This window comes from Polistes canadensis, unplaced genomic scaffold (assembly GCF_001313835.1).
Source record: "Polistes canadensis isolate GaletaPanama2010 unplaced genomic scaffold, ASM131383v1 scaffold_92, whole genome shotgun sequence".
Lineage (NCBI taxonomy): Eukaryota > Metazoa > Arthropoda > Insecta > Hymenoptera > Vespidae > Polistes > Polistes canadensis.
This window is the reverse complement of record NW_014569639.1, coordinates 80,331-102,654: the sequence shown is the minus strand read 5'-3', so window position 1 is coordinate 102,654 and position 22,324 is coordinate 80,331. Positions and strand designations below refer to the sequence as shown.

The 22,324-nt window shown below is 31.6% G+C and overlaps 3 protein-coding genes across 7 annotated transcripts in view; all 3 read right to left on the bottom strand.

Moving 5' to 3' along the window:
* Window positions 1-5,483, bottom strand: part of LOC106787115 (PDZ domain-containing RING finger protein 4-like) — a 165,455-nt gene extending 159,972 nt beyond the window's left edge. The window contains exon 1 of the mRNA XM_014749221.1: window positions 4,864-5,483. Within this exon, the coding sequence (XP_014604707.1) occupies window positions 4,864-4,884 (21 nt within the window). The 5' untranslated portion in view covers window positions 4,885-5,483. The remainder of the gene's footprint in view (window positions 1-4,863) is intronic.
* Window positions 5,484-9,431: 3,948 nt separating this feature from the next.
* LOC106787118 (importin-9-like) lies at window positions 9,432-16,690 on the bottom strand. 5 transcript variants are annotated; one of them, XM_014749222.1, is made up of 17 exons: window positions 16,603-16,687; window positions 15,988-16,086; window positions 15,501-15,873; window positions 15,195-15,428; window positions 14,749-15,112; window positions 14,433-14,683; window positions 14,108-14,369; window positions 13,693-14,012; window positions 13,375-13,594; window positions 13,031-13,302; window positions 12,544-12,952; window positions 12,233-12,381; window positions 12,049-12,124; window positions 11,212-11,300; window positions 10,467-10,994; window positions 10,236-10,396; window positions 9,432-9,884 (listed from the first exon to the last, which is right to left on the bottom strand). In XM_014749222.1, exons 3-17 carry the CDS (start codon window positions 15,840-15,842, stop codon window positions 9,833-9,835), a joined length of 3,729 nt encoding a protein of 1,242 aa, XP_014604708.1. In that variant the 5' UTR covers window positions 15,843-15,873; window positions 15,988-16,086; window positions 16,603-16,687; the 3' UTR covers window positions 9,432-9,832. The 5 variants fall into 5 exon arrangements, with proteins under 5 accessions (XP_014604708.1, XP_014604709.1, XP_014604710.1 ...); XM_014749223.1 differs by lacking the exon at window positions 16,603-16,687 and adding an exon at window positions 16,223-16,326; XM_014749224.1 differs by lacking the exon at window positions 15,988-16,086 and having other exon boundaries at window positions 16,603-16,676.
* A 398-nt stretch (window positions 16,691-17,088) lies between these two features.
* Window positions 17,089-21,775, bottom strand: LOC106787121 (tetratricopeptide repeat protein 39B-like). Its single transcript, XM_014749233.1, has 11 exons — window positions 21,505-21,775; window positions 20,515-20,565; window positions 20,207-20,235; window positions 19,946-20,126; window positions 19,730-19,862; window positions 19,215-19,347; window positions 19,026-19,125; window positions 18,857-18,922; window positions 18,069-18,784; window positions 17,765-17,998; window positions 17,089-17,692 (listed from the first exon to the last, which is right to left on the bottom strand). The coding sequence occupies exons 2-11, from the start codon at window positions 20,539-20,541 to the stop codon at window positions 17,461-17,463; spliced, it is 1,851 nt and encodes a 616-aa protein (XP_014604719.1). The 5' UTR covers window positions 20,542-20,565; window positions 21,505-21,775; the 3' UTR covers window positions 17,089-17,460.
* Window positions 21,776-22,324: the final 549 nt, after the last annotated feature.

Genomic DNA, 22,324 nt, shown 5'->3' with positions numbered 1-22,324 from the left:
TCGAAGTGGGACGAAAGGAAGGAAGGAAGGAAGAAAGGATAGAACAAAAGTAAGGTAAAAAAAATAAAAAAAAAGAAAAAGGAAAGAAAGAATGAAAATAGGGATAAGCTTTAAATTTCAATCGAAGTTTAAAAAAAAGCCGAAGAAAAAGGATAAATTGAAATTTTCCTTTTATATTTCCGATCGATCGGATTTTTTCGTTCCCTTTTTTTTTAATATTTGTTTTGTTTATTTATCAAAGAAAAAATAATCCCAATTGATGATAGAATAAACACTCACGCGTTCTTACGTTCTTTCGAGATAGTAAAAAGTAACGAAAGGATGATAACGATGGAACGAACGTTCCACTTTAAGAAATGATTACCATCAAAATCGAAGGACTTGATCCCTTCTAGTGACATATTGAAGAGAAATATAAAACGAGAGAGTAGTAGAGGGTGGTAGTAAGAGGACACAATGAACAACGTCCAAAGTTAGGAAAAGGAAGAAGAGAAGAGACAATCGGAGCACAGTCTTAGAAGTATAATCGGGCTTTGTCCAAAGTTCAACGAGAAAGTGCTACGATATATATATATATGTATGCAAGTATGTATATGTGTGTATATATATATAATATATATACATGGAAAAAGGATGGATTAAAAAGTCTTCTTCGAGTACCTACTTGCTCGGTTGCGCAAAACGACGATGCGCAAACACTCAAGAAATATACAGTAATAGTAGTAGTAATAGTTGTAGTAGTAGTAGTAGTAGTACCATCAAAGCCGCATGATAAATGCAGCCACGGTAAAAGACGGTGATAAATGCGGTAGTAGTTTAGGCGAGCCTTTCTCGATACCAACTCTTGCTGCCTCTTCTAAACCATCGACGGACAACGACCTAAACACTCATGCAAACGGACCTTCTACATACAACTTTACATTTTAAATACAAGCCGTTGGTAAAAAAATGTCGCGAAATAGTCGTCGTTCATGTTTAACAAAGTTCGCGAATCGACAATTCCGACAATACTCTTTTAAATCCACTATTCGTTCGATACAAATGAAAAAAAGTAGTTGAATTATTAATGCAAAGTGTTTTTTTTTTTGGTTTTAAATGATAATAAAACGACAGTAAGATTGTTTCGAAGAAAATTATTGAAATATTCACACACATCGAATTATTGATAATTAAATATGTTGAATATAAAACACTTTGATCTATTTTACATTTCAATAATTCATTTAATTATATTATCGTAGATGTTTTATATTGATATTTTTTCCATGGGAATGAATAAAAATGTTAATGTAAAAATATTCGAAAAATTAATTGCCACGATTCCAAGAATATGTCAGAAGAAAAAAAAAAACCCCCCGTCGTTCGAAATAAAAGTGATATTTTCTCTCGGTACGAAAAGTCAATTTGATAGAAAAGTAAACTCGGTTCGTGTTTTGTGTATGTGTGTGTGTAATACGAGAAAAAGAAAAATATAATCTAAAATGTAAAATAACTACTACTACTCGTGTAATTTTTTTGATTCGTTTACGAATAAATTAGCCCTCGATAACATTAAAAGCCCATAAATTTTGTTCTTATAAATATTCCGTTATTCTCCGAATTAGGAATTTTGTGATTATTTTAAAACTTTTTCTTACGATAATGTATGTCATGCTATGCACGAAATGCAATATTGAGATAGAGAAAGAAAAAAAGAAAAGATAAAAAAAAAAAAAGGAGTGAAAGGAGCAATAGGAAGGGCTCATACATAGAGATACGTATATACATGTATATGCAAAGTATGTATATATAATAAAAGTGGTCTTGTAAAAATAGCAGGTTCTCTTTTTCTGATATCTCAGAGTTTGGATGGCTCCTCGTTGTAGTCGTAGTAGTCGTAATCGTCTATGGTAATCTACCCGCTCGTACTATGAAACTTCGTTTATCGTTCTTTATCGTACACCTGGGTTTCTAAGAACGATATGCCGTGGTTCAAGACAAAACCAGAGTGTTGCCGTCAAATTGTCGTCATCGTCGTCATTATCATCCTTTAAGCAAACTCGTGAATTCAAATTTCACCTCTTCTTCCTTATTTTCGAATGATTTTTGAAGAAAGCATATATATATATATATACTTCTATACAAATACTTACTTTTCTATGATATAGAAATGATATCGAATAGAAACGAGTTGTTGTTAGAATGACGATCCAACCAACGACCAACTTTTTGCGGGTTTGCTTTGTCACGATAACGAGTAAACGTAGAAATGATGACGACGACGACGAAAACGACGACAATAGTTTCGTAGTAAGAAATTATTAGAGAAATCATATTCCATTCGTTTTTCTTCCTTCGTGTCTACATCGACTAAAGTAAACGAGGACAATTTTGATAGCGTTGATAATTTTCTTCGCACTTTCAAAATCCTCTTTTTGGATAGCAGCTCGTTGAAGAAAGACAAATTGAATTTACGAAATCATCCCAGTCTGTCACCTTTCCCTTTTTCCTTCTCCCTTATCCTTCTTCTTCTTCTTCTTAACACTCCACCTCCTCCCCCCGATACCTTCCTCCACTTTCTACGTCGTCACTTCCAACTTTAATGCGTTTTCAAATAATCAAGCTTTCGCGAATCGGAATACAAGTGAGTTGTTCTTCCAGCCCTAACAACGCGAATTTTATTGACCGAAAAGATTGAAAGAAAGAAAAGGTACGGAAGTGTTTTCTTTTTTCATCCCCCTTCTACGACAAAATATTCTGCACTTGTTTTTCTTTATTTTTTCTTGTCTTTTTATTTTTTTCTTTTCTCGTACCTTATCTCCATGTAAATGAGAAAAATTTCTTTCTAAAGAATAATATTCGAAGTGAAACTTTTTTTTATTACCGTATCGTAGAATATCTCCCCGACGATTTCTTATTTTTTTTTTTTCTTACGATCTCGAAACAACTCTCATTGTTAGTAATTTGATTTTCTTTGATTTGTCGTTTCTTTAGGAATCAACGTTGGTGAGTTAAAAACAAAAGTATCAATTTCTGTGATATTTAATAATAAAAATTACTCGATAATATTCCACTTTTGATATTTTGCAAAAAGTTTCAAATGAAATGACAAACTTGCTTTATTTTCAATCGATTCTTTTTTTCATATCTTTTTATTTCTTTCTTTCTTTTCTTGATTTTTCTCTCTCTCTCTCTCTTGGCAAAACTCGCACGGAAACACACTAACGGAAGTTCCGATAAGGTAAGAAAAGATATTCGCAAATTGTAGAACTTTATCGTCCCTTTGAGTCCGAGCGTTAAGAGCAATGGCGTCTTTAAGGCGAATGTGCAAAGAACTAACTCTGATAAGCGGCTATTGTGCGATAAAGTTGACTTCCACAAAAGTTTCACATAATCATAAACATCTTCGACGATTTCTTTTTATTCGTATCTTCTTTAACCCCCCCTCACCTCTCACCACCATCCCATGTGGTAGGTAGTTAAAAAGATAGAAAGATTCGCGTTATAAAAATGTAATTATATCGACAATTTATATAAGGTGGGTTGATTGAAAAGTATTGAATTTCGACAAAAAAAAAGGAAAAAAAAATACATTTTTATATTTTTGTCAAAAATAACAATTGTTTCTACGTTAAATTCAAAACTATCCGTACATGGTATACATCTAAATTTGAATTTTGGAGAAATATACATACAGATAGATCTTTCAAATTCGAATCACGTATGAGTACTATCTAATGCCATATCTTGACGAAATAAACCGAGAGACACGAGATCGGTCGGGACGATAAGTTCATTTGGTAGGGTAGCTAAAACTTTGTTTCGATGTAAAAACGTATAATTTCTTCTCTTATCTTTCGTATAGCGATATAACAATAAAAAAACACACACATATTAAAAAGTCGATATAAAACAATTGACTTTTTATAGGTTTTTAATATGCTGCTTACTTGTAAAAGAAGAAAAGACAACTTTTAAGATACTCTATAAAGTTATTTCGTTTCGTTTTTAAAAACAATTTTAAAGATCGCACTCATATCGATCTCTTTATTGAATAATCCAACTGTGAATTTTAAAGGGGGAAGAAAAAAAGAAAAAGAACAAGTACAAGCACTTTCTACGATGATCTTTCGATAAAACGCAAAGTACAGGGGAGACCGAAAAAAAGGCGCGTAGTTCAAAAAAAAAAAAAAAAAAGGAAAGAGCACAACCAAAAACTTTCTGTTAATTTTATTTTATGTTTATCTCTTTTCTTCTTCTTCTATCTCTCTCTCTCTCTCTCTCTCTCTCTCTCTCTCTATCTCTCTCTCTCTCTGTCACTCTCTCCGTCCAGTAAAAAAAAAACCCGTTGAAAGTAGGAAAAAATAAAAAAGAAAAAAAAAAGGAAAAGGAACTCTAACTCTCTTTATTTTTCTCTGTCCAGTCGTTGGCAAAAACCGTTAAAGGTACGAAAGGAAAGAGAAGGAAAAAGGAATGAAAAGAAGAACACGAACGACGACACGCGTGCCATGGCGCCGGCGACGACGACGACGACGACGATGATGACGACAAAAAGAAAAGAGAGAAAATAGAAGACGAGAAAACGAAAGAGAGAGAGAGAGAGAGAGAGAGAGAGAAAGAGAGAGAGGAGAAAAAAAACATGCCGAAAAAACTCCGGTAAAAGTTAGCAAAGTTCGCACGTCGAAAAGGTAAATTCCACCTAACGCCCATGGTAAAGTAAAAAAAGAAAAGAGATCGTATTTCAGCAAGGAGTTCTAAGGAAGAGGAAGTAACAAGAGAATCTAAAGTTACACAAACAATACGCGTATATAATAATATGAAAATAAATGATTCGGCCAGAGGAAGTTGGTAATAATAATAATAGTATTTTCCAAAATAATTTACCTTAAGTATAACGAAGTCCATGTCGAAGTGGAAAAAATCGGTAGACGGATCGAAATGTTATCCCGTGTCCTATGGATCCTTTTTCCTTGATAGATGATTATACGGTGTGAGATTTAAAGTTGACGACGTGCAACGATGAAAATTCAAAGGTGTATATAATAAAGGTGTGTGTATATATAGAAACAAAAGCATGCAACGCGCGCGCACGTTTTTAATGCATTCCTCCTATTCTCACTCGTTGAGTTTGTTTTTTTTTGTTTGTTTTCGGAGCGCAAAATTGCAACGACGAATCGGCACTCACGCGACACCGGAAATAGTACGAACGCGTAGATAATAGTCAAACATTATCGCTGAACCTATAAACTATAACTAATCAGGCTTCACCGAAAACTCTTATATCGATGCACCCTCGAGAAAAATCGTATATAATAAATCTATATAATTGTAATAAACTTGATTAATATTATATATAGAAAAATGAATGAAGAAATATATATATATAGAATCGAATGTATTGTATTATTATCGAATGGTGTTAGCGCGACGACTTTTAATCACCAAGAAAAAACAAACAATTTAGCCTACGCGCGTGGCGGCTCGGCGTCGACTGAGACTCCAGCGTGAGTGCCACTCGGCAGCGCGCGATACCCCCACCACCACCGCGCACTACCGTCATCGTCATTGGTAGGCGTGTAAGAGGTGAGGGAGGGGTGTACCCGAGGACGAGAGCGCGAGACAGGCGTTCGACCGCGCGAATCCCCCCCACCACTCACTCACTCACTCACTCTCTCTCTCTCACTCTCACTCTCTCTCCTCTTAATCCTTTTTCTATTTACTTTCTCTCTTTATCTACTGATTTTTATTTTTTATTTATTTTCAATATAATTTATTCGTGTTAACAACCGCATACGCATAAGATTTTTACACTTATTGTATATATGGGACTGTTGTTAATCTCTCATAAATAATATTTTAATAATAATTAAATTGATTCCTCTCGCGCGTTCTATTTGTATCTTATGTCAGTACCATCATTACTATCGATACTTTATACTCTTTTTTCCTTTTTATTAAGATCATTAATTATTATCACATTATTTATAATTATTTCTATATCTATAATTTACTATTTTACATAAGAACAATTTCTTTTTTCCCTTCTCATTTATACATATTATAATTGTCCGTAGAAAAGTAAATAATAAGAAATAAAAATTGTATGCACTCAATAAGTAAATAAAGTTGAAACGATGCCTAAAATAACCATGCGTGTAATCAATGTTTGACAATATTGATACCGTGAAAAAACATTAAGGAAGAGATCGTCTTTAACGAGAGAAAGAGAGAAAAAGAGAGAGGAAGGAAATCCGAGTAAAGGAAAAGTTAAAGGAAACATAGGAAACGGATAGAGAGAGCGTGAAAGGACACGAAAAGCAGGAAAGGAATAAGAACAAAGAGGCCGCAGACCCTTCCTCTAGTTCGATGCCCGACTAGCAGTCCGCACAATGCACCCTACGCTATGCACTGCTCTTTCTTTCTCTCTTTCTCTCTTCCCTTTTCTTCCTTCCCTGTCCTCTCGTTCCTTTCCTCGACCAGTCCCAACCTCACCGACCTGCTTCATCTCTCTCTCTCTCTCTCTCTCTCTCTCTCTCTCTCTCACACACACTCTTTCTCTCTTTCTTCCTCTCTTACTATCTTTATCTCTCTTTTCTCTGACCACAGACCGTCGTTAGTCGCACTCGTGGTTTAGGTCGTTTCTGCATTATTCCCTATCGCTTTCTCCAAATTTCATCTCTTCCTTATCACCACTTCTTTTACTAATAATACTCGCAGGTCTACTTTAAAGTAGAATTTAACGGGTCCCCATTTGAATGCTCGTCAAACAAAATTTCTTTTTAAAAGATTATCGAAAATATCGAAAAGTAGGAGAAAAAAAGAAAGAGAAAGAGAGAGAGAGAGAGAGAGAGAGAGATTGAAAAGGGATACCAGGTCTGGACGCAGGTGTTTCCTCAATAGAAATATTCGAGGATGGGATTGGCTACGAAAATATAGAAAAAACGAAGGGGAAAGAAAAATCACAGAAGGAAGGAAGGAAGGAAGGTAAGAAGGAAGGAAGGGTACTCGAGCTTACGAGAAGAGAGGAAGGACTCCTCCTGGCGTCTCTCGGGAAGAAGAAAAAGAAGAGGAAGAAGAAGAAGTAGAAGAAGAAGGGTGTATGGGTTCGCTTCCTTTCGTCGCATTAATAAGTGTAAACCTTCGTAAAACTCCTACTCACACACACACACACACATACCACACTCATTCTCTTTCTCTCTTTCTCTCTCTCTGAAGTTTAAGGAACCTTCAAGAACCAACCAATTAAATCGCGCTTCGCAAATTAACTTTGGTAATTATGAGTGGGCTTCGAGGACGGCGCGATGAGGAAGGGTTGGAACGAAGGCTGGATTACAAGCGAGACGGCGGCGGCGGCGGCGGGAAAACTTCACAACTTTTCAGTCGCTTTTTATGCAACTTTTCTTGTTAAGACTGGGATTATGAAATTTTGGCCCCGGACGGTTCTCCTTTACCACTTGCGATGGTACTTCTTTCTCTTACGTACGTATTCCGTATATCGGACGAACCATTTTTACGACAGATGCCTGCCTGATTATCGGCCGATTCCCTGAGAGAGAGAAAAAAATAAAGAGAAAGAAAGAAAGAGAATAATACGAACCACGGAAAAGATCGTTCGGTCGGAAACGCAAGATAGGAATTACCTCTAATAAAACCGATATCGAAGTTGGTTCTCCTTTATCCGGAAATTAAAACGCGAAAGTCGATCTCACAACTTTTCGTCCTTCGAGACTATACGAATAGGAAAAAAAAACAAGCAAAAGAAAATATCGATATTTCTCTCTCTCTCTCTCTTTCTCTTTCTTGTTATAAACGTGTTAAAGAACGTATTTTACATATATACGAAGGATAGATCGAAAAAGACGTCAAAGGGAATTTGTCTCTTAAAGCTTCCTTGAATAAGGAGAGAGAAACCATATAAAAGAAAAAGAAAAAAGGAACTACAGAAGAATCTTTTTTATCTTTGTCTTACTCATTGGCGTACACAGTACGTAGGGACAAGCGCAGGCGCACGTGTGCGCTTCGAAAAAGGGTCGTAACTCATTAGTTAAGGATAATGAGACGGAAGAAAAAAAGAGACAGGCAGAAAGTAACATAAAGGAACAATGACCATGCACGCAAAGGTACGCGCGCGTTTATGCATATACATATATACATACATATATACACATTGAGTTCGGATACGGGATCTACGACGATGGTGGAAAACACGTGCGAGAGAGGAAAAAGACTAGAGAAGAGATAAAAGGGACGGGGAGAAAGAAAAGGAAACGAAGATAACAGACGGTTTCTTGCCTTTTGCCGTCAGCAGCCTTCGAAAGGAGCAAAGGAGAGGAATAGGATGTAAGAGAGAAAGAGAGAGAGAGAAAGAAAAAAAAGCAAAGAGGGGTAGATATACTTCTGTCTCTTACCAAAAGAGGAAAGCTTTCGTGGTGACGAGGAGGTTTTTAATTAGCGGCCTGTGATCTGTCAAGCATTTGTAGTTTACCTTTTCCGCACCTCCGACATCACCGCAATCTTGCAATTCGTATGTTCGCGCGAGCTAACCGATGCGAAAGAATAACGTAGGATATTTGGCGATATTTGTGCGACGACGCAGTCACGTATTCCCATTTGTTTCATTTTCTTTCACCATAGCTTCTTCTTCTTCTTCTTCTTCTCCTCTCGCGGCATAGGCAAACGTATTTCTGTGTTTCTTAGTTCTTTTTTTTTCTTTTCTCATCTTCGTTTCTCATCGAGCTTACATCCCTCGAGAAGATGCACTCGCAAGCTCCGAGTAATTTGCTAACGATAAGAAACTGTGAAGAGTCTAATGGGAAATGATCAAAGAAGACGAGGAAATGAATAACTTTGTGATCGAGCTTCGAAAATAAAGAAAGAAGACTGTACCTATCGTTACCGAGAATCTATCTATATATTACATGCATACATACACCTTTTTGTTTATTCTGCTTCTTCGTTTGCACCTGGAGCTTTCTTAAAAATAACAGGATCTATCGCCGAGGAGAGATTAGTACGGAAAAGTGCATTGACTCGACGATATCTCTTTGAAATGCAGGTAGTATATATACGCGTAGAACGTACATATGTAATCACTTTGGTTTTTTGAAGTTCGCGGTGACTCTAAGGTAAAGAGCGCCCGTGAGACGATCAGGTTTCGTAAAAGCGGGTCGAGGTAAAACGGGGCAGCTATCTGCCGCACCATCTTTTATTTATCGTCGGTCATTATGTCGTCTCCTGCGCTACGACGAGTCAGCCCTTTTTTCTCTCTTTTTCTCTCTCTCTCTCTTTTTCTCTTTTCTACCTCCCTTTTCGGCTATAACCAAAGAGTTGACTACGGTCAACAAGAGCGTTGATGAAGATCGAGAAAAAGTTCTTTAACACGTTGAATCACGTGAAAATAGCTCAGCATCCAACTTATTAAGCATACCATCATTTCAGTGTACATCTATGTATATATATATATAGTTATGGTTTATTTATATAACAAAACAATCGCATTATATAACAATTTGTACAATGTAACAAGGATTAATCTAAAAATAAATCATATACATACACACAGAGACACATATCCTGACGAATTTATGACAATGTAACGAGAATTTAATCTCAATTTGAAATAATGCATCTATCGCTTGTCGAATCTAATATTACCAACTGTATAACTAATAACAATGAACGATCGGTAAGTATAAAATTATCTTTTTTTTAATTGTTTCTATGAATCTAATAAATTTTCTATCGACGATATCGATTTTCTATGAATTCGCAAAGAACGATCGTAAAAGCATTTGGACAACAGGATCGCTCAAAAAAAGAAGAAGGTGATGTCATAATGTGGGAACTTCTACCCTTACAAATTCATTGCGCTCTCAAACAGTTCCAGCATCCTCTTCATCTCCTTACTGAAATGCAAATGAAACGGGTTCGGTATAGTGCGCCAACGAAGACGAAAGACTATGCACACAGAGGGAAATGACTGTTTGACCTGTTTTAATATTTATGGAAATCGTAGCAACAAAATTAACTGAAACAGCTTTTATTTTTCAATTAGACCGTGGCATCTGTCTTTTCTTCGTTTAATCTTTCATCTCTATTAACGTCTTGTTTCCAAATGACTCAAAATCAACACACAATTGGATAAAAACGAAGATAACATTCAAAACGATTTATATATAATATAATTTAAATGTCGATTTAAACAAAAATTATTCATTATTAATTTTTTTTTTCGTTAATAATATATAAACACTTACATTTGTTCTGCCAATTTATAAATTGGTGCCATACATTTGGATAATTCTTCGCACTTAGCCATCAATTGATACATGGATTTTATATTGTGATCTACAGCATCACAAGTTTTACATACAGCATCCCTATAAGTTTCCAAACAACCAACCGTAAGTGCAGATGCCTATAAAAATCACAATTTTATATTATTACAAATCGTTGGAGCGACTAAACTAAATATAAAAATGACGTACGCTGTGTAAAATAGCAGCTAGATTTTCTGTAAGAGCATCAACAGAAGTAGCTATCTTCCTCGCTTCCATTTCTAATTCGTTTAATACATTATGATCCAGTAAAGGTAATTGTGGCGTTAATGCTTGCCTATATAAACAAGGCGTTGAACTTCTTGATCCTGGAAAAGAAGGGGTTTCTCCTTTTTTTGTAACCGGACTGGACAATTTAATCTTATTTTCCAAGTCTTCGGTTACAAACAAAACCATATCTCCGTCCTGCATTACCGTTCCTTCTAATTGTAAGTATCCCATAGCTTTATGATAACTAGGTGGATCTAAATCCTCTTCTTCGTTTGGACTAGAATCTCTACTTCTTAAATCTAATTGATCCGGTCTATTTCCACCAATCCCATTCATCTTTTCCAAACATTCTCCCAAATATTTTCCATCAATATCGGGTGATTCGATAAGTGATCTCAACTCAGAAACCGGTGGAGAAGATTGCGAATCAAATGATATTTCCGAATAAGAAGCTGTCATCTCATGCATCTGAAATAATAACATTAATGAAAATTACTTGCTTAAAGAGATAACTTTATTTCATAGGTTGAGTCAAATATGATGTTTGCTAACTTTGATTTAATGAAAATTAATTTTTTTATTAAATTAGTATTATGAACTATATAATATCTCTCTATAAATCTAAGTATGAAGACAAATTTATTCTATTCTAAATTTGACACAACCGAAAATATTCTAACCTTACTCTGTCTTCGTCGTAATCAACAGGATTCTTTTCAATTCGTGAAGTTCCCATTGGTTTTGGCAAATTCTCACTATCTTCCAAATCCATGTCTGATAATATAAACAATTAGAAATATTTATCAAATAAAATACAATCTAATCTTACGTCAAGACAATCGATTTTACTTGGATTTTTAATTCTGTTGTGCATCATGCATGCAATCACCATGCAATGCAGCGTCAAGGTGGTATGTGCGCAATAGCCTCTACGCATCTTTCAATTTCGCGCGGGAATATACAAATCTCACTCATAAATCATCATAAACAACACGATATTATTATTCTTTATGAAACATAAAAATTTATGCAAAAGATATTATAATCGTTACAAAAAGTAAGTTTTAATAATACTAATAATAACAACAATAATAATAAAAGTAAAAATAAAAGTTGCTTTAATAATTCATTATCAAATAGAAAAATTGTATCATTATTATTGTATCCATAATCTGTTACATATATGTTGAATTAATATTTAAAGTGTTTAAAACTTTGCTCTCTAAATTATTAAGATGTTGAATGTATACAGGAAAACAATGATGAGTTGAAAAATTGGAGAGAAAATCTCGCAAGTATTGGTTAAGATTCAAATGATAAATGGTATCTTGCAAAAGATCAGGATCTTCTTCCTCTTCATTGTCATAATATTCTTCTTCTACACCGGTTTAGAAAAAATATAAAATATTTAATAAGTTATATGTAGACTTATTCATGTTAAATGTGTTATATCTGTACGACAACAGAAGATAACACATTAAGTAAAACGAATTGCAAGAAATCATAATTAATAAAATCTTACGTAATAAATTATTTTCATGTCCAGGATCTATAAAAGTATCATTCCCATCAGTTTCGTCATCATCGTCATCAGATATCTGGGAAATGTAATGTTTCATATAAATCTAACATTTCTAATCCTATTTTAATTAGCATTCGAATAAATTTAAATTATCATATTATATAATTATAATAGATATACATACATCACTTTCTTGAGTGGCATTAAATACTTCGATATCATTGGATAGTTCATTAATTATTAATTTAAAGATCTTAACAAGAACAGGCACAGTACTCCATTGTAAAGGTTGCGTTTCTGCTTTACTTCTGGTCCTTACACCAGTTTCATTTCCTATGAAGAAAATATACATACATATATATATATACATATACATTTCTTTTCATCTATTTAAAAAAAAAGAAATCAACAAAAACCAAAATGATCATGATAAATAAACTTTTTTATTTATTAATTTACTCTTCCTTCAAAAAAATACAAAAATAGATTCCTTACCAGAAAATATTTGGTCCCCTTTTACAGTGATTTCTTTCAATCTAGAATCATCCCGTGTAACACCGTGTTCCAGTATTTTACATAACGCTACAGTAGCTACTTTACGTTCATATCTACCGAAAAAAAGATGTTGTCTGCTAACCCATTCAGACAACACAAAGGCAAGAGCACTTTGCCCAGTAGGGCCAGGTACCGTTGATAAGAAATTCACAACAGCATCAAACTCTGTATTTATAAGGTGTGCATATATCATAATCAAACTTTGTATGACTGTTAATGTTTCGGCTCTTTGCATTTTACTAAGAACAGCTTTTAATAACAGATCAAGATTTTCTCCCAAAGTATTTCCAACATTTCGTATTAAAGTCGTTACCAAACGTCCAATGAAGGTTGCTGTGAATTCGCTAGACTATAAATATAGAGGGACAACATTTTGATAGACATATTTATTACGAATTAAAAAAGTACATTTATGTTATAATATTACCTGAGGATTTAACAGCTGTGAAATTATTCGCAAAATATATTGTAATCCAGTTTGACCATCGCTGTCTCTGTGATTAGTAACTTGACGTGCAGCTACAGACAAATATGTACGTAATACTTCCCCTCCACTTTGTAGTGTCCCATTTTCTTCTGAATTAAGAATGCAATGACAAGCAGCGGGAAAGGCGGTTTCAATCAAAGCATTACTTAATGGTTTTGGTGAATATTGAACAAGAACTTGTAAGATATCCAAAGCTACCCCGCGATTCCCCTCTAATAAAAATAAACATTAATATGTTTCCTAAATAAATATATATCTATCTTCCTTATAAGAAATTTTCATACCATCCTTCGATCTATCCACTGATGTAACTGACATCATACTCACTAAAGTTGGTATTAAACGAGTTTGTAGAGGTTCAATGCAGTTTGAATTTTGTGTTAATTCTTTAAATATACTCTGACATGCAGCCAGTATTATTGGATCGCTATGAAACTTTAAAAACACCGCAATTGTTAATGGACATATTTTATTTTCTACTGAGGCAGTAAATGCTTTATCCAACTGCAAAATTTTAACAAATTTTAAAATGTTTTGTATTATAGATAAAAGTAAAAAAGGTGTATATACAAATATGATAAATTTTGTATTATTATAATTACCGATATTATTACTTGAAATGTTTCCATTACTAAGATTAGGATATCTGTAGATGCTTGACTAGATAAATTAAACAATCCTTGAAATATATTCGGTAAATGAGATCTAATAATATTAAGAGTAGGATTATTAGCATGTATGTTGGATAGTTCACAGAACCAATATATAGCTTTAGCTGCGCTTATACGAATACATGAAGGTTGATTTTCCTGTAAACCATTAACTGTTGCTTCTAGAAATCTTGAGTTCATTTCAGGTGGCATTAATTGAGCATATCTTCCACCGACGCATAAATAACGACCAAGAAGTAATGGTGGTGCATCTATAAATAATAAGTATTATATAGAGAAAATAATATTTAACAATAACATTACACGAATTTTTAACAGAAATAGATTTAAACAATATTTTCATTACTTGAATCATTCAAATTATTTAATACAACAGTTTCCATAAATCTAATAATATCAAATTGCAATAATCCTTCCTGCTGTTTCTCTATCACTATATCTCTTGTAATACTCAATGCTATTATGGAAGATTCATGTATTTTCCACCAATTTTCAATACTCCTATTATCACCACCGCCAGCTTGCAGTCTGTTTGTGGCTTCGATATGCCGAGTAATTGCTTCGCAAAGCGCATTTACTCCTCTCTCTTCGAATTGATTGATAATACCCTGAATAAAAGTAATATGTAGATATAATTTGTTCTAATTCAATTACATTTTGTGTGCACTTACTGATAAAAATTCCTCTGCTGATATCCTCAAATTGTAAGAGAGAAAACACTGATCGTCTTCTTCTAAAAATTGATTAGGGCTAGTTGTCCATAACTCGATCTGTTCATCCGTTATTTGCATAAAGATTATTGTATAGTAAAGTATATCTTGTAACAAATTGTCGACAAGGTGTGAAAATTTTTTATGTTCCATAATAGAATGAACAAATTCAAATATAGCAATGATAAGGTTGTTAAAATTAATGATTTCACCTGAAAATAAAGAAAGATTAGAAATTATTAATATCTGTTAGATTTTTGTACTATTATTAACATACCATCAGAATCTACTTCTTTATCATTTGTTTCTAAAATCCCATTGACTGTTTCTTCTTGATAAATTTTTGCACTTTCAATTAATGTTTCCCAAACCGGTGGTAACATTTGAGGTAAAAAGTGGGATATATATTTAGGTAACTTTGTAACAAGGCAGTTTATGGCTCTGATAATATCAGTTTTAAGTCCACTGTCGCTTGTTGGACCATTAGAAATGCGCAGGCACTGGACAAATTTTTCACAAATCATAGGAATAACTGGTTGCAAATATTGTTCGACGAATCCTTTATGTCCTGTATTAGCTATGAGACTGATGATGATCGTAAAAATTTCAATTGCACGTCCACGTGTTCTGATTGAATATTGCTATATAATATATGAAATTAAATACATATTCAATTCAACAAAAAAAGGAAAGGAATATTGTTAAATATTTCGGTTAACTTACATTCTCGCTCTGAAAGATTCTATACATCTCTTGTAATATAACAGGACCAACATTTGGTACTTGAGTATCGGTGAGATCACGTGTAAATTCTGTTAGAACTCTCATTGCCCCATGAACAGCATATTCACTTTCTCCGCTCAAACAATTAACTAATATATCAAATAGGCCAGACCAATTTTCAGGCCAATCCCAATGCGCTATACCAGATATTGCATACGCTACTGCTGCACGTATCTAAATCAATAGATAAATATATTATATAAATGAAAACTAAAGTATTATAACGAAGATATTAGAATTGCGTACCTTGCTAATAGATTCACATAATCCATGTGGTAATAACTCTTTTATTTTTTCTTTAGTTACTTGTTTTAATTCAGGCGGCCTAAATTTTTCAGCTAGCGAATTCCAATGTGTTTCTACATACTGCTTTAAAAGTATAGATGCTAATTGTCTAATTGGTAAATGACCATTAGGATCAATCACAAATTCAGTAAGATGAATACCAAATTCTTCTGTAACTTCGAGTGCTTGAATTCTTTGTTCAGCTGCTTGTCGAATATCTCGATGCGGAGATAAAATTCCTGTTAGTGTATCGTATAAAGCTTCCTTTAAAGAACCTTGTACATCACTCATATTTGTGCTCATTGTGAATTAGATGCTATTTATTGATTGATATCTATAACATATTTGATACATTTATTATACAGATAAAAATCATATTTCAAAAGTATTACAATATATATATATATATATGTACATATATAATACATATATAAATACTCTCTATTACCCAGGAACATAGTTTTTCTTTTATAAATTATTCTTATTTCTCTTTTACATTTATATAAGTATCTTCCAGTGTTGCATCATAACTTTTATATCATCATTACTGCAAAGTAAGAAAAAGCCAAAAATGTATAATATTGTTCTATTTGAGTTTGATTATTTAAATATTAGCTGAGTTAAAGATTTGATAACAAATAACGTTCTCCGACAAAAGATATTTTATAATCATTTTTAAATACCGGGTTCATATATCAGGTTAGAAATTCCAATACGAGATTATATATTGCGACTATTATCTCAGTAAGTACTTCAATATAGCTATCATGATATTATTCAATGTAATCTTTGATATTATAATTACATATATATAAAGAGACTTTGATAATTATGCTAATTGTAAATGTATTGATGCAAGAAAAAAGATAAAAGAAATATTGGAACCGGTTGTAACATGTGTTCATTTAATTTTGTGAACTTATCATTGTACGAGCTAAAAATAATAACTAATTATTCATATTTATAACTATAAATATATAATATATAGAAATATTATTAAACTTTATCTTTTATATTTGCAACAGGAAAAGCGTTCAACTATTAAATAATGTTTAAAACCTACGGTTCCAGCTCCACTAGAATAACACTAGAGTATTGAAGTGACATTAATTTCACCCAACTTCACCCACAGACAATATACAGGACGGTATAGGATAGTAAATTTACATTCCTCAGGGTTTCGTTATAACGAAACTGAATTATCGACTGAGGGAGAGAGAGAAAATTTTGTACAATAAAAATAAAATATATGAATTTTATATTATTCATATTTTATAATATATTCGTATACGTCATATAATCAATCAAAATATAATTCAACAAAATTTAATACCATTTTAAATTACAAAAATTAAAATAAAGTATCACACATTATAAAACAAATAACAATAACATAACATAACATAAATAATTCAAAAGAACAACGTATCATATAATAACATAAAAATAGTAAAAACAGTTTTGAAACAAATAAATATATGTAAACTTGTACAGTAACAAATTCATATGCAAATGACATTTCAAATTAAGCAAATATTAATTCTTTCTCATTTTTTTTTTAATTCTCTTTCATTAGAAATAATTTTATTAAATTTTTTAATTACAATATATCTATGCTCACTATCTGTATACATAATTACGTATGAATAAAATAGTACTTCATACTTTTCCCCATTACTCCATTCAATAATTAGAATTTAATTGAAATTGCTTTTGCACTTGACCCATAGTAAGAAAGAATATAATAATTTATTGCTAACTATAAAAAAATAATTTAAATCTTTACAGTCGACCATCAAATCGACCACGAATAGAATTATAGTGCCAAGAATATTGAATACATTCTTCTAATCTTCAATCATTGAAGTATAAAAGAAATATATAGAAGAGTAAACATATTATTTAGATAAAATGTTAAATTTTATAGGCTTGTAACAATTGGACTATTTTTTAATTTTGCATTCGCATTACTATCTGTATTTGACTCGTCATTAATAAAAGTGCTAATAGCATTTTCTTTCTGTTGCTGTTTGATTATATTTTCTTGTTTATTTGATATAAGATCTCCCGATTTTTTCCCAGTCAATCTCATAATATCCGAATGTGTTCTAAAATGTAATCTTGTTTCCAACAGGTACCCGGTATAATTTTTTCTGAAAATTATAATATTACAATTAATAGTGTATATTATATGTATACGTAAAATATTTCTAAGATTTCTTTACTTCGCATCTTCCAAATATGAAACTGCAGTTTTAATATCCTGTTGATCTTCTGCTAATAAAGCAAGTTCAACGGTAGCATAAGGAAGTAGATAAGTGTCTTCTTTTATAGATTTTTCTAATTGTTTAACACGTTCTAAACAATTCTCAGATAATGCGTGATGTCCCATTTGACGAAGACAAGCACCCTTTAAAAGCAGAATAAGTGCTTCATTGTCTGCATGAAATTCTGTTTTTCTAGAAAATAATTTTAATTGTTAGAAACAAATATGAAAACAAATTATGATAAAGAAGAGGAATGACTCACATTGATGAATTTAATTCTTTTTCCTCGTCCTCAATTCTTTTATACATATTTATAATTAAATCCCTTCGTTTGCCAATTATCCTGAATAAATTCCACAGATACATAAGCTCAAACACTGGAAGGATTAAATTCTTCTTCTGTGCAAAATAGCGTTCTACCTTTTTAACAATAAACTTTTCAATTGGCAATGATTTTCCTGCAATTCGTTGTTTGAAGGTTGGTGCTTGCATCATTAAATTATCTATAATATGTTTCTCATCGTTATTTGGATTTTGCATTAAAAGAATTGCAGCTTTTTGGTAAAGGTATATCGTTCTAGACCACTTTGATTCGTTAGCTAACTTATTAGCATAATCAGCAGCTTCGTCCCATTGTTGTTTAATACAATGAGCCCACATTAATTCCCAATAACAAGCACAATGAAATTGAGGCCAAATATTTTGACTCCTCCAAGATTTTTTATACCATTCTATGGAATCTTCAATATTTCCTCTTACTAACTCAAGTCTTCCTTTAAAGAAAAGGAACCATACACCATTTGGATAAGAATTTAATTCTTCCTCTAATGCTTCCTGACACCAGTCTAAATTACCATCTGCATGACTTAATATAAAACAAGCATATAAATTATAACTTAGTAATGTCATTACACACAATATTTGACGAAGACCTCTTCTTTCTTTAAATCCTGCTTCTAATTCACTAATACCGTAATCCTAAAAATAACATTTTAATTATTTCTTTATACTACTATATATATATATAATAATTAGAATATATCTCATTACCTTATCACCAGAAAATCCAATAAATTCCAGTAATTTAATAATTCGAGGAGGTAATAAAGAAATCATCTGTAATTTCAAACATTATAATTGATCATAACAGTTCATCAATATATATATATTATTATTTATATAATGAAATTTTTTATATCATAAAAATAACTTTACATACCAAATTAAATGTGCCAATACCCATACGTACTCCACTTTCAAAGTGAAGTTTTTGTATTTCATTCTCCCATTTACGATTATTTAGAATTGTTAAGCATTCTCTGTAATGTAAAAAAAAAAACGTTAGATAAAGATGTTTTAAGAAGAAGAAAAAAAAATAAATATAATTTTCGCGTTAGGACTTATTTACTTGTACGATAGAAAGCAGGTACGAATTTTCAATCCAGCCTTGACAAAACTGACCAGAGTCTCGTCCTCCACAAATGTGAGCATCGACTTTAAAAGAAGTGATTCAGCATAGCAGAGTTCTGCATGCACTTCCTCTGCAATATTAATTTTCTATCATTCCTTGCATGCACTACACTTAACTTAATAATGATATTGCTAAAGTCAATGCTACAAATCAATGATAAGTCACACTTGTGGACTTAACGATTGCTACATTCTTTTTATTAAGCTAAAAGAAAATATAAATTAAATGTTATAAATACGAAAAAGAATATGATGTTATTTCTCTCAATATATTTATAATATAAAAATTCAATATATATATATAAATTTAATTAATCACATGTTTCCCCAGTCAATTCTTTGGATTGATATAGTATATAGTAGCAGTAATTATTACTAATGTTAGTTTGTGCTCTGACATGCATTATTATAAAGCTTTATAATATGCCGTGAATGAAAAACATGTTACATTACCAATTGTATAAGCGTCGTAATTGGTCTTCTTAACCATTTTTCCAATGTTTTGTGTAATTGAAGTATATTTGCGATGTTTTGAACAGACATTTATACATTGTTTTAACGCTTCAGATGCTTTCTCTATGTACTTCTAAGTAATATATATTGCAAAGTATTAAAAATTAAACATTGTATATATCAATGAATAGAAAAATGTTAATTATTTCCTCATACTTGTTCAAATGTCAGTATAGCTTCTAAAAATGCAAAGACGCTTGTACCTAAGGAATGGTACATGCTACTGTTTGCCCATGGTTCCATAATCTTTTTTGCTTGATCAAAATCATTATTAAAGAAATAATAAATTGCCTTTCTTGATTCCGAAATAGCTGTTTCTAAATCCATAGAAGTAGATCTGTAATAAAATAAAATTTATACTTGTGTAAAAAAATATATGCATGCTTATGAATTATATAAATGTATTTTTTAACTTACGAAGCTGGATATTCTTCAGCATCTTGAAACTGTAATGACAATAATTATAAAAACACAGATTAATAATAAAAAAAAATATACACTGTGTATTATGTATTGCAAAGGTGATATTAATACTTTATTTACGGATGAAACAATTTGACGTCCAATTAAATATTACTTTTTATTGCTAATCTTACTTTTTGCTGTTTGATCGATTACTTTTTTATTACCAATATTTTTCTTTTCCATCTTAGAAGTAAAAAATTATTGTTACGATCCAATAGATAAAGTAGTAATATAACATTACTGAATATTCATTCACCTACCTCATCGTCTGCCTCAATATCTGACATTTTTCAATCAGATAATTATCAAATCTATAAAAAATATGAACTGATTAATATTAACTTTTAAATACAAATATATTTATTAATTTCTTTATTTATCTACTCAGTAGATTGACATACATATATATATATATATATATGCATACATACTAACAGGATCAACAAAAGATAATAAATTAATATTTAAAAGTAAAAACTTAAAGTGTTCAAAGGAGAAAGTTTTATTTTATAGGATTGTTTTCTCAAGTGTGCTCCTTCAATTTTAGGTCATTTATCCTATACACATCACCTAGTTTCACAATGAAAAGTATAGAAATGTTGTATCTCAGACTTTCTACTGATAAAAATAATTATCTAAATATTTGATTAGGCATCATATTAAATATTAAGCTTGCCAAATTTAATATTAAGAAAAGTTAACCCGTAGATTGAAATAAAGGTGAAGGAGATAAAGATAAACGTTTACAGAAGATAAGGATATGAAAATGTCACTCGTTAATTAAAAATATACATATAAATCTTAAATTGTTTTCAATTAACGAATTTGATTAAAAGTAAAAAAAAAGAAACATGATGAAATTTATAAAACTTCACGATTAATTCATTATATCATAGTAATATAATATGATTTATTGAAGTAAAAGAGGAAAGAAAAAATGTAATCGTTAATTATTGTGCAACGTTGCACTGGTGTAATAATCATACATTTCGTCTAATCTATAATACGAAGACCATGAAATTAACGTGCCAACTAATGCTTAATATTATCTATGAGATTAGAACGAAATATCTAGAAAAAAATAGACAAAAAAAAGAGTGGCGAGATAGGAAAGGAAAGGGGAAGAAAGAGAGAAAAATTAAATAATTTCATTTGAAACATTAAAAATGTCGAAAAAAAAGATACAAAAAATATAAACGAGATCTTAAATAAAGAAGTACACGATTTGCTTATAATGAAACCTTACTCACCTGTGTTCAAAAGTAAAATCGATTGGCCTTCCAGACGAAATAAAGATTGATTATGTTCAAATATTTAGTGAAAATATTAGTCCCAAAAATGTCATGTGTTTGTTTTTCTTTATTTTATTATTAATATTATTAGTATTATTATAGATTTCTCGATGTGATATTACACTATTTATATATAAGTGAATTGTGTTTGGGAGGGAAAAAAAAATACAAATCAATGACTGTAATGATACGAAGCGCAGCAGTGCGCGCGTAAGACTGACTAAATTTTAGGTCGTACCGTTTGACGGTGTCATCGAAAGACGACGTATGAGTGTATTGGTTTCTATGTAAGATTAAGAGAGAAACGTTTTCTATGAACGATGGCACATAATATGAATATATTTATATACATTCATTACATATACATTCCCGTAATTTGATATAAGTATACGTTTGTTTTCATGTGTTGTTTATTTCTCTTTCTTATATTCGGTGCAGGTTATTTCAGCGAAACCAATCATATATTTTCTATACATTTTTTTTCTACATTGGAATTAAAAAGTGAGGTAATTCATAAATGGGGGAATTATATATGTGTAATAACTAATTCTTTGTATGGAATCACGGATACTCTCTCGCATGCATATTTAAGAAAATATGTATTTGTTCCTATACCATGAACATACACATTACAGTTAAGCATAAAAGGTGCATGTGCACCAATGAAACTCTACTTATATATATGTGTATATATATATATATATATGCATATGTACAATATGTATAAATACGCTTGCCTCTTTTACGTTTGTAATAATTTATAAGAAACTATTTGCGA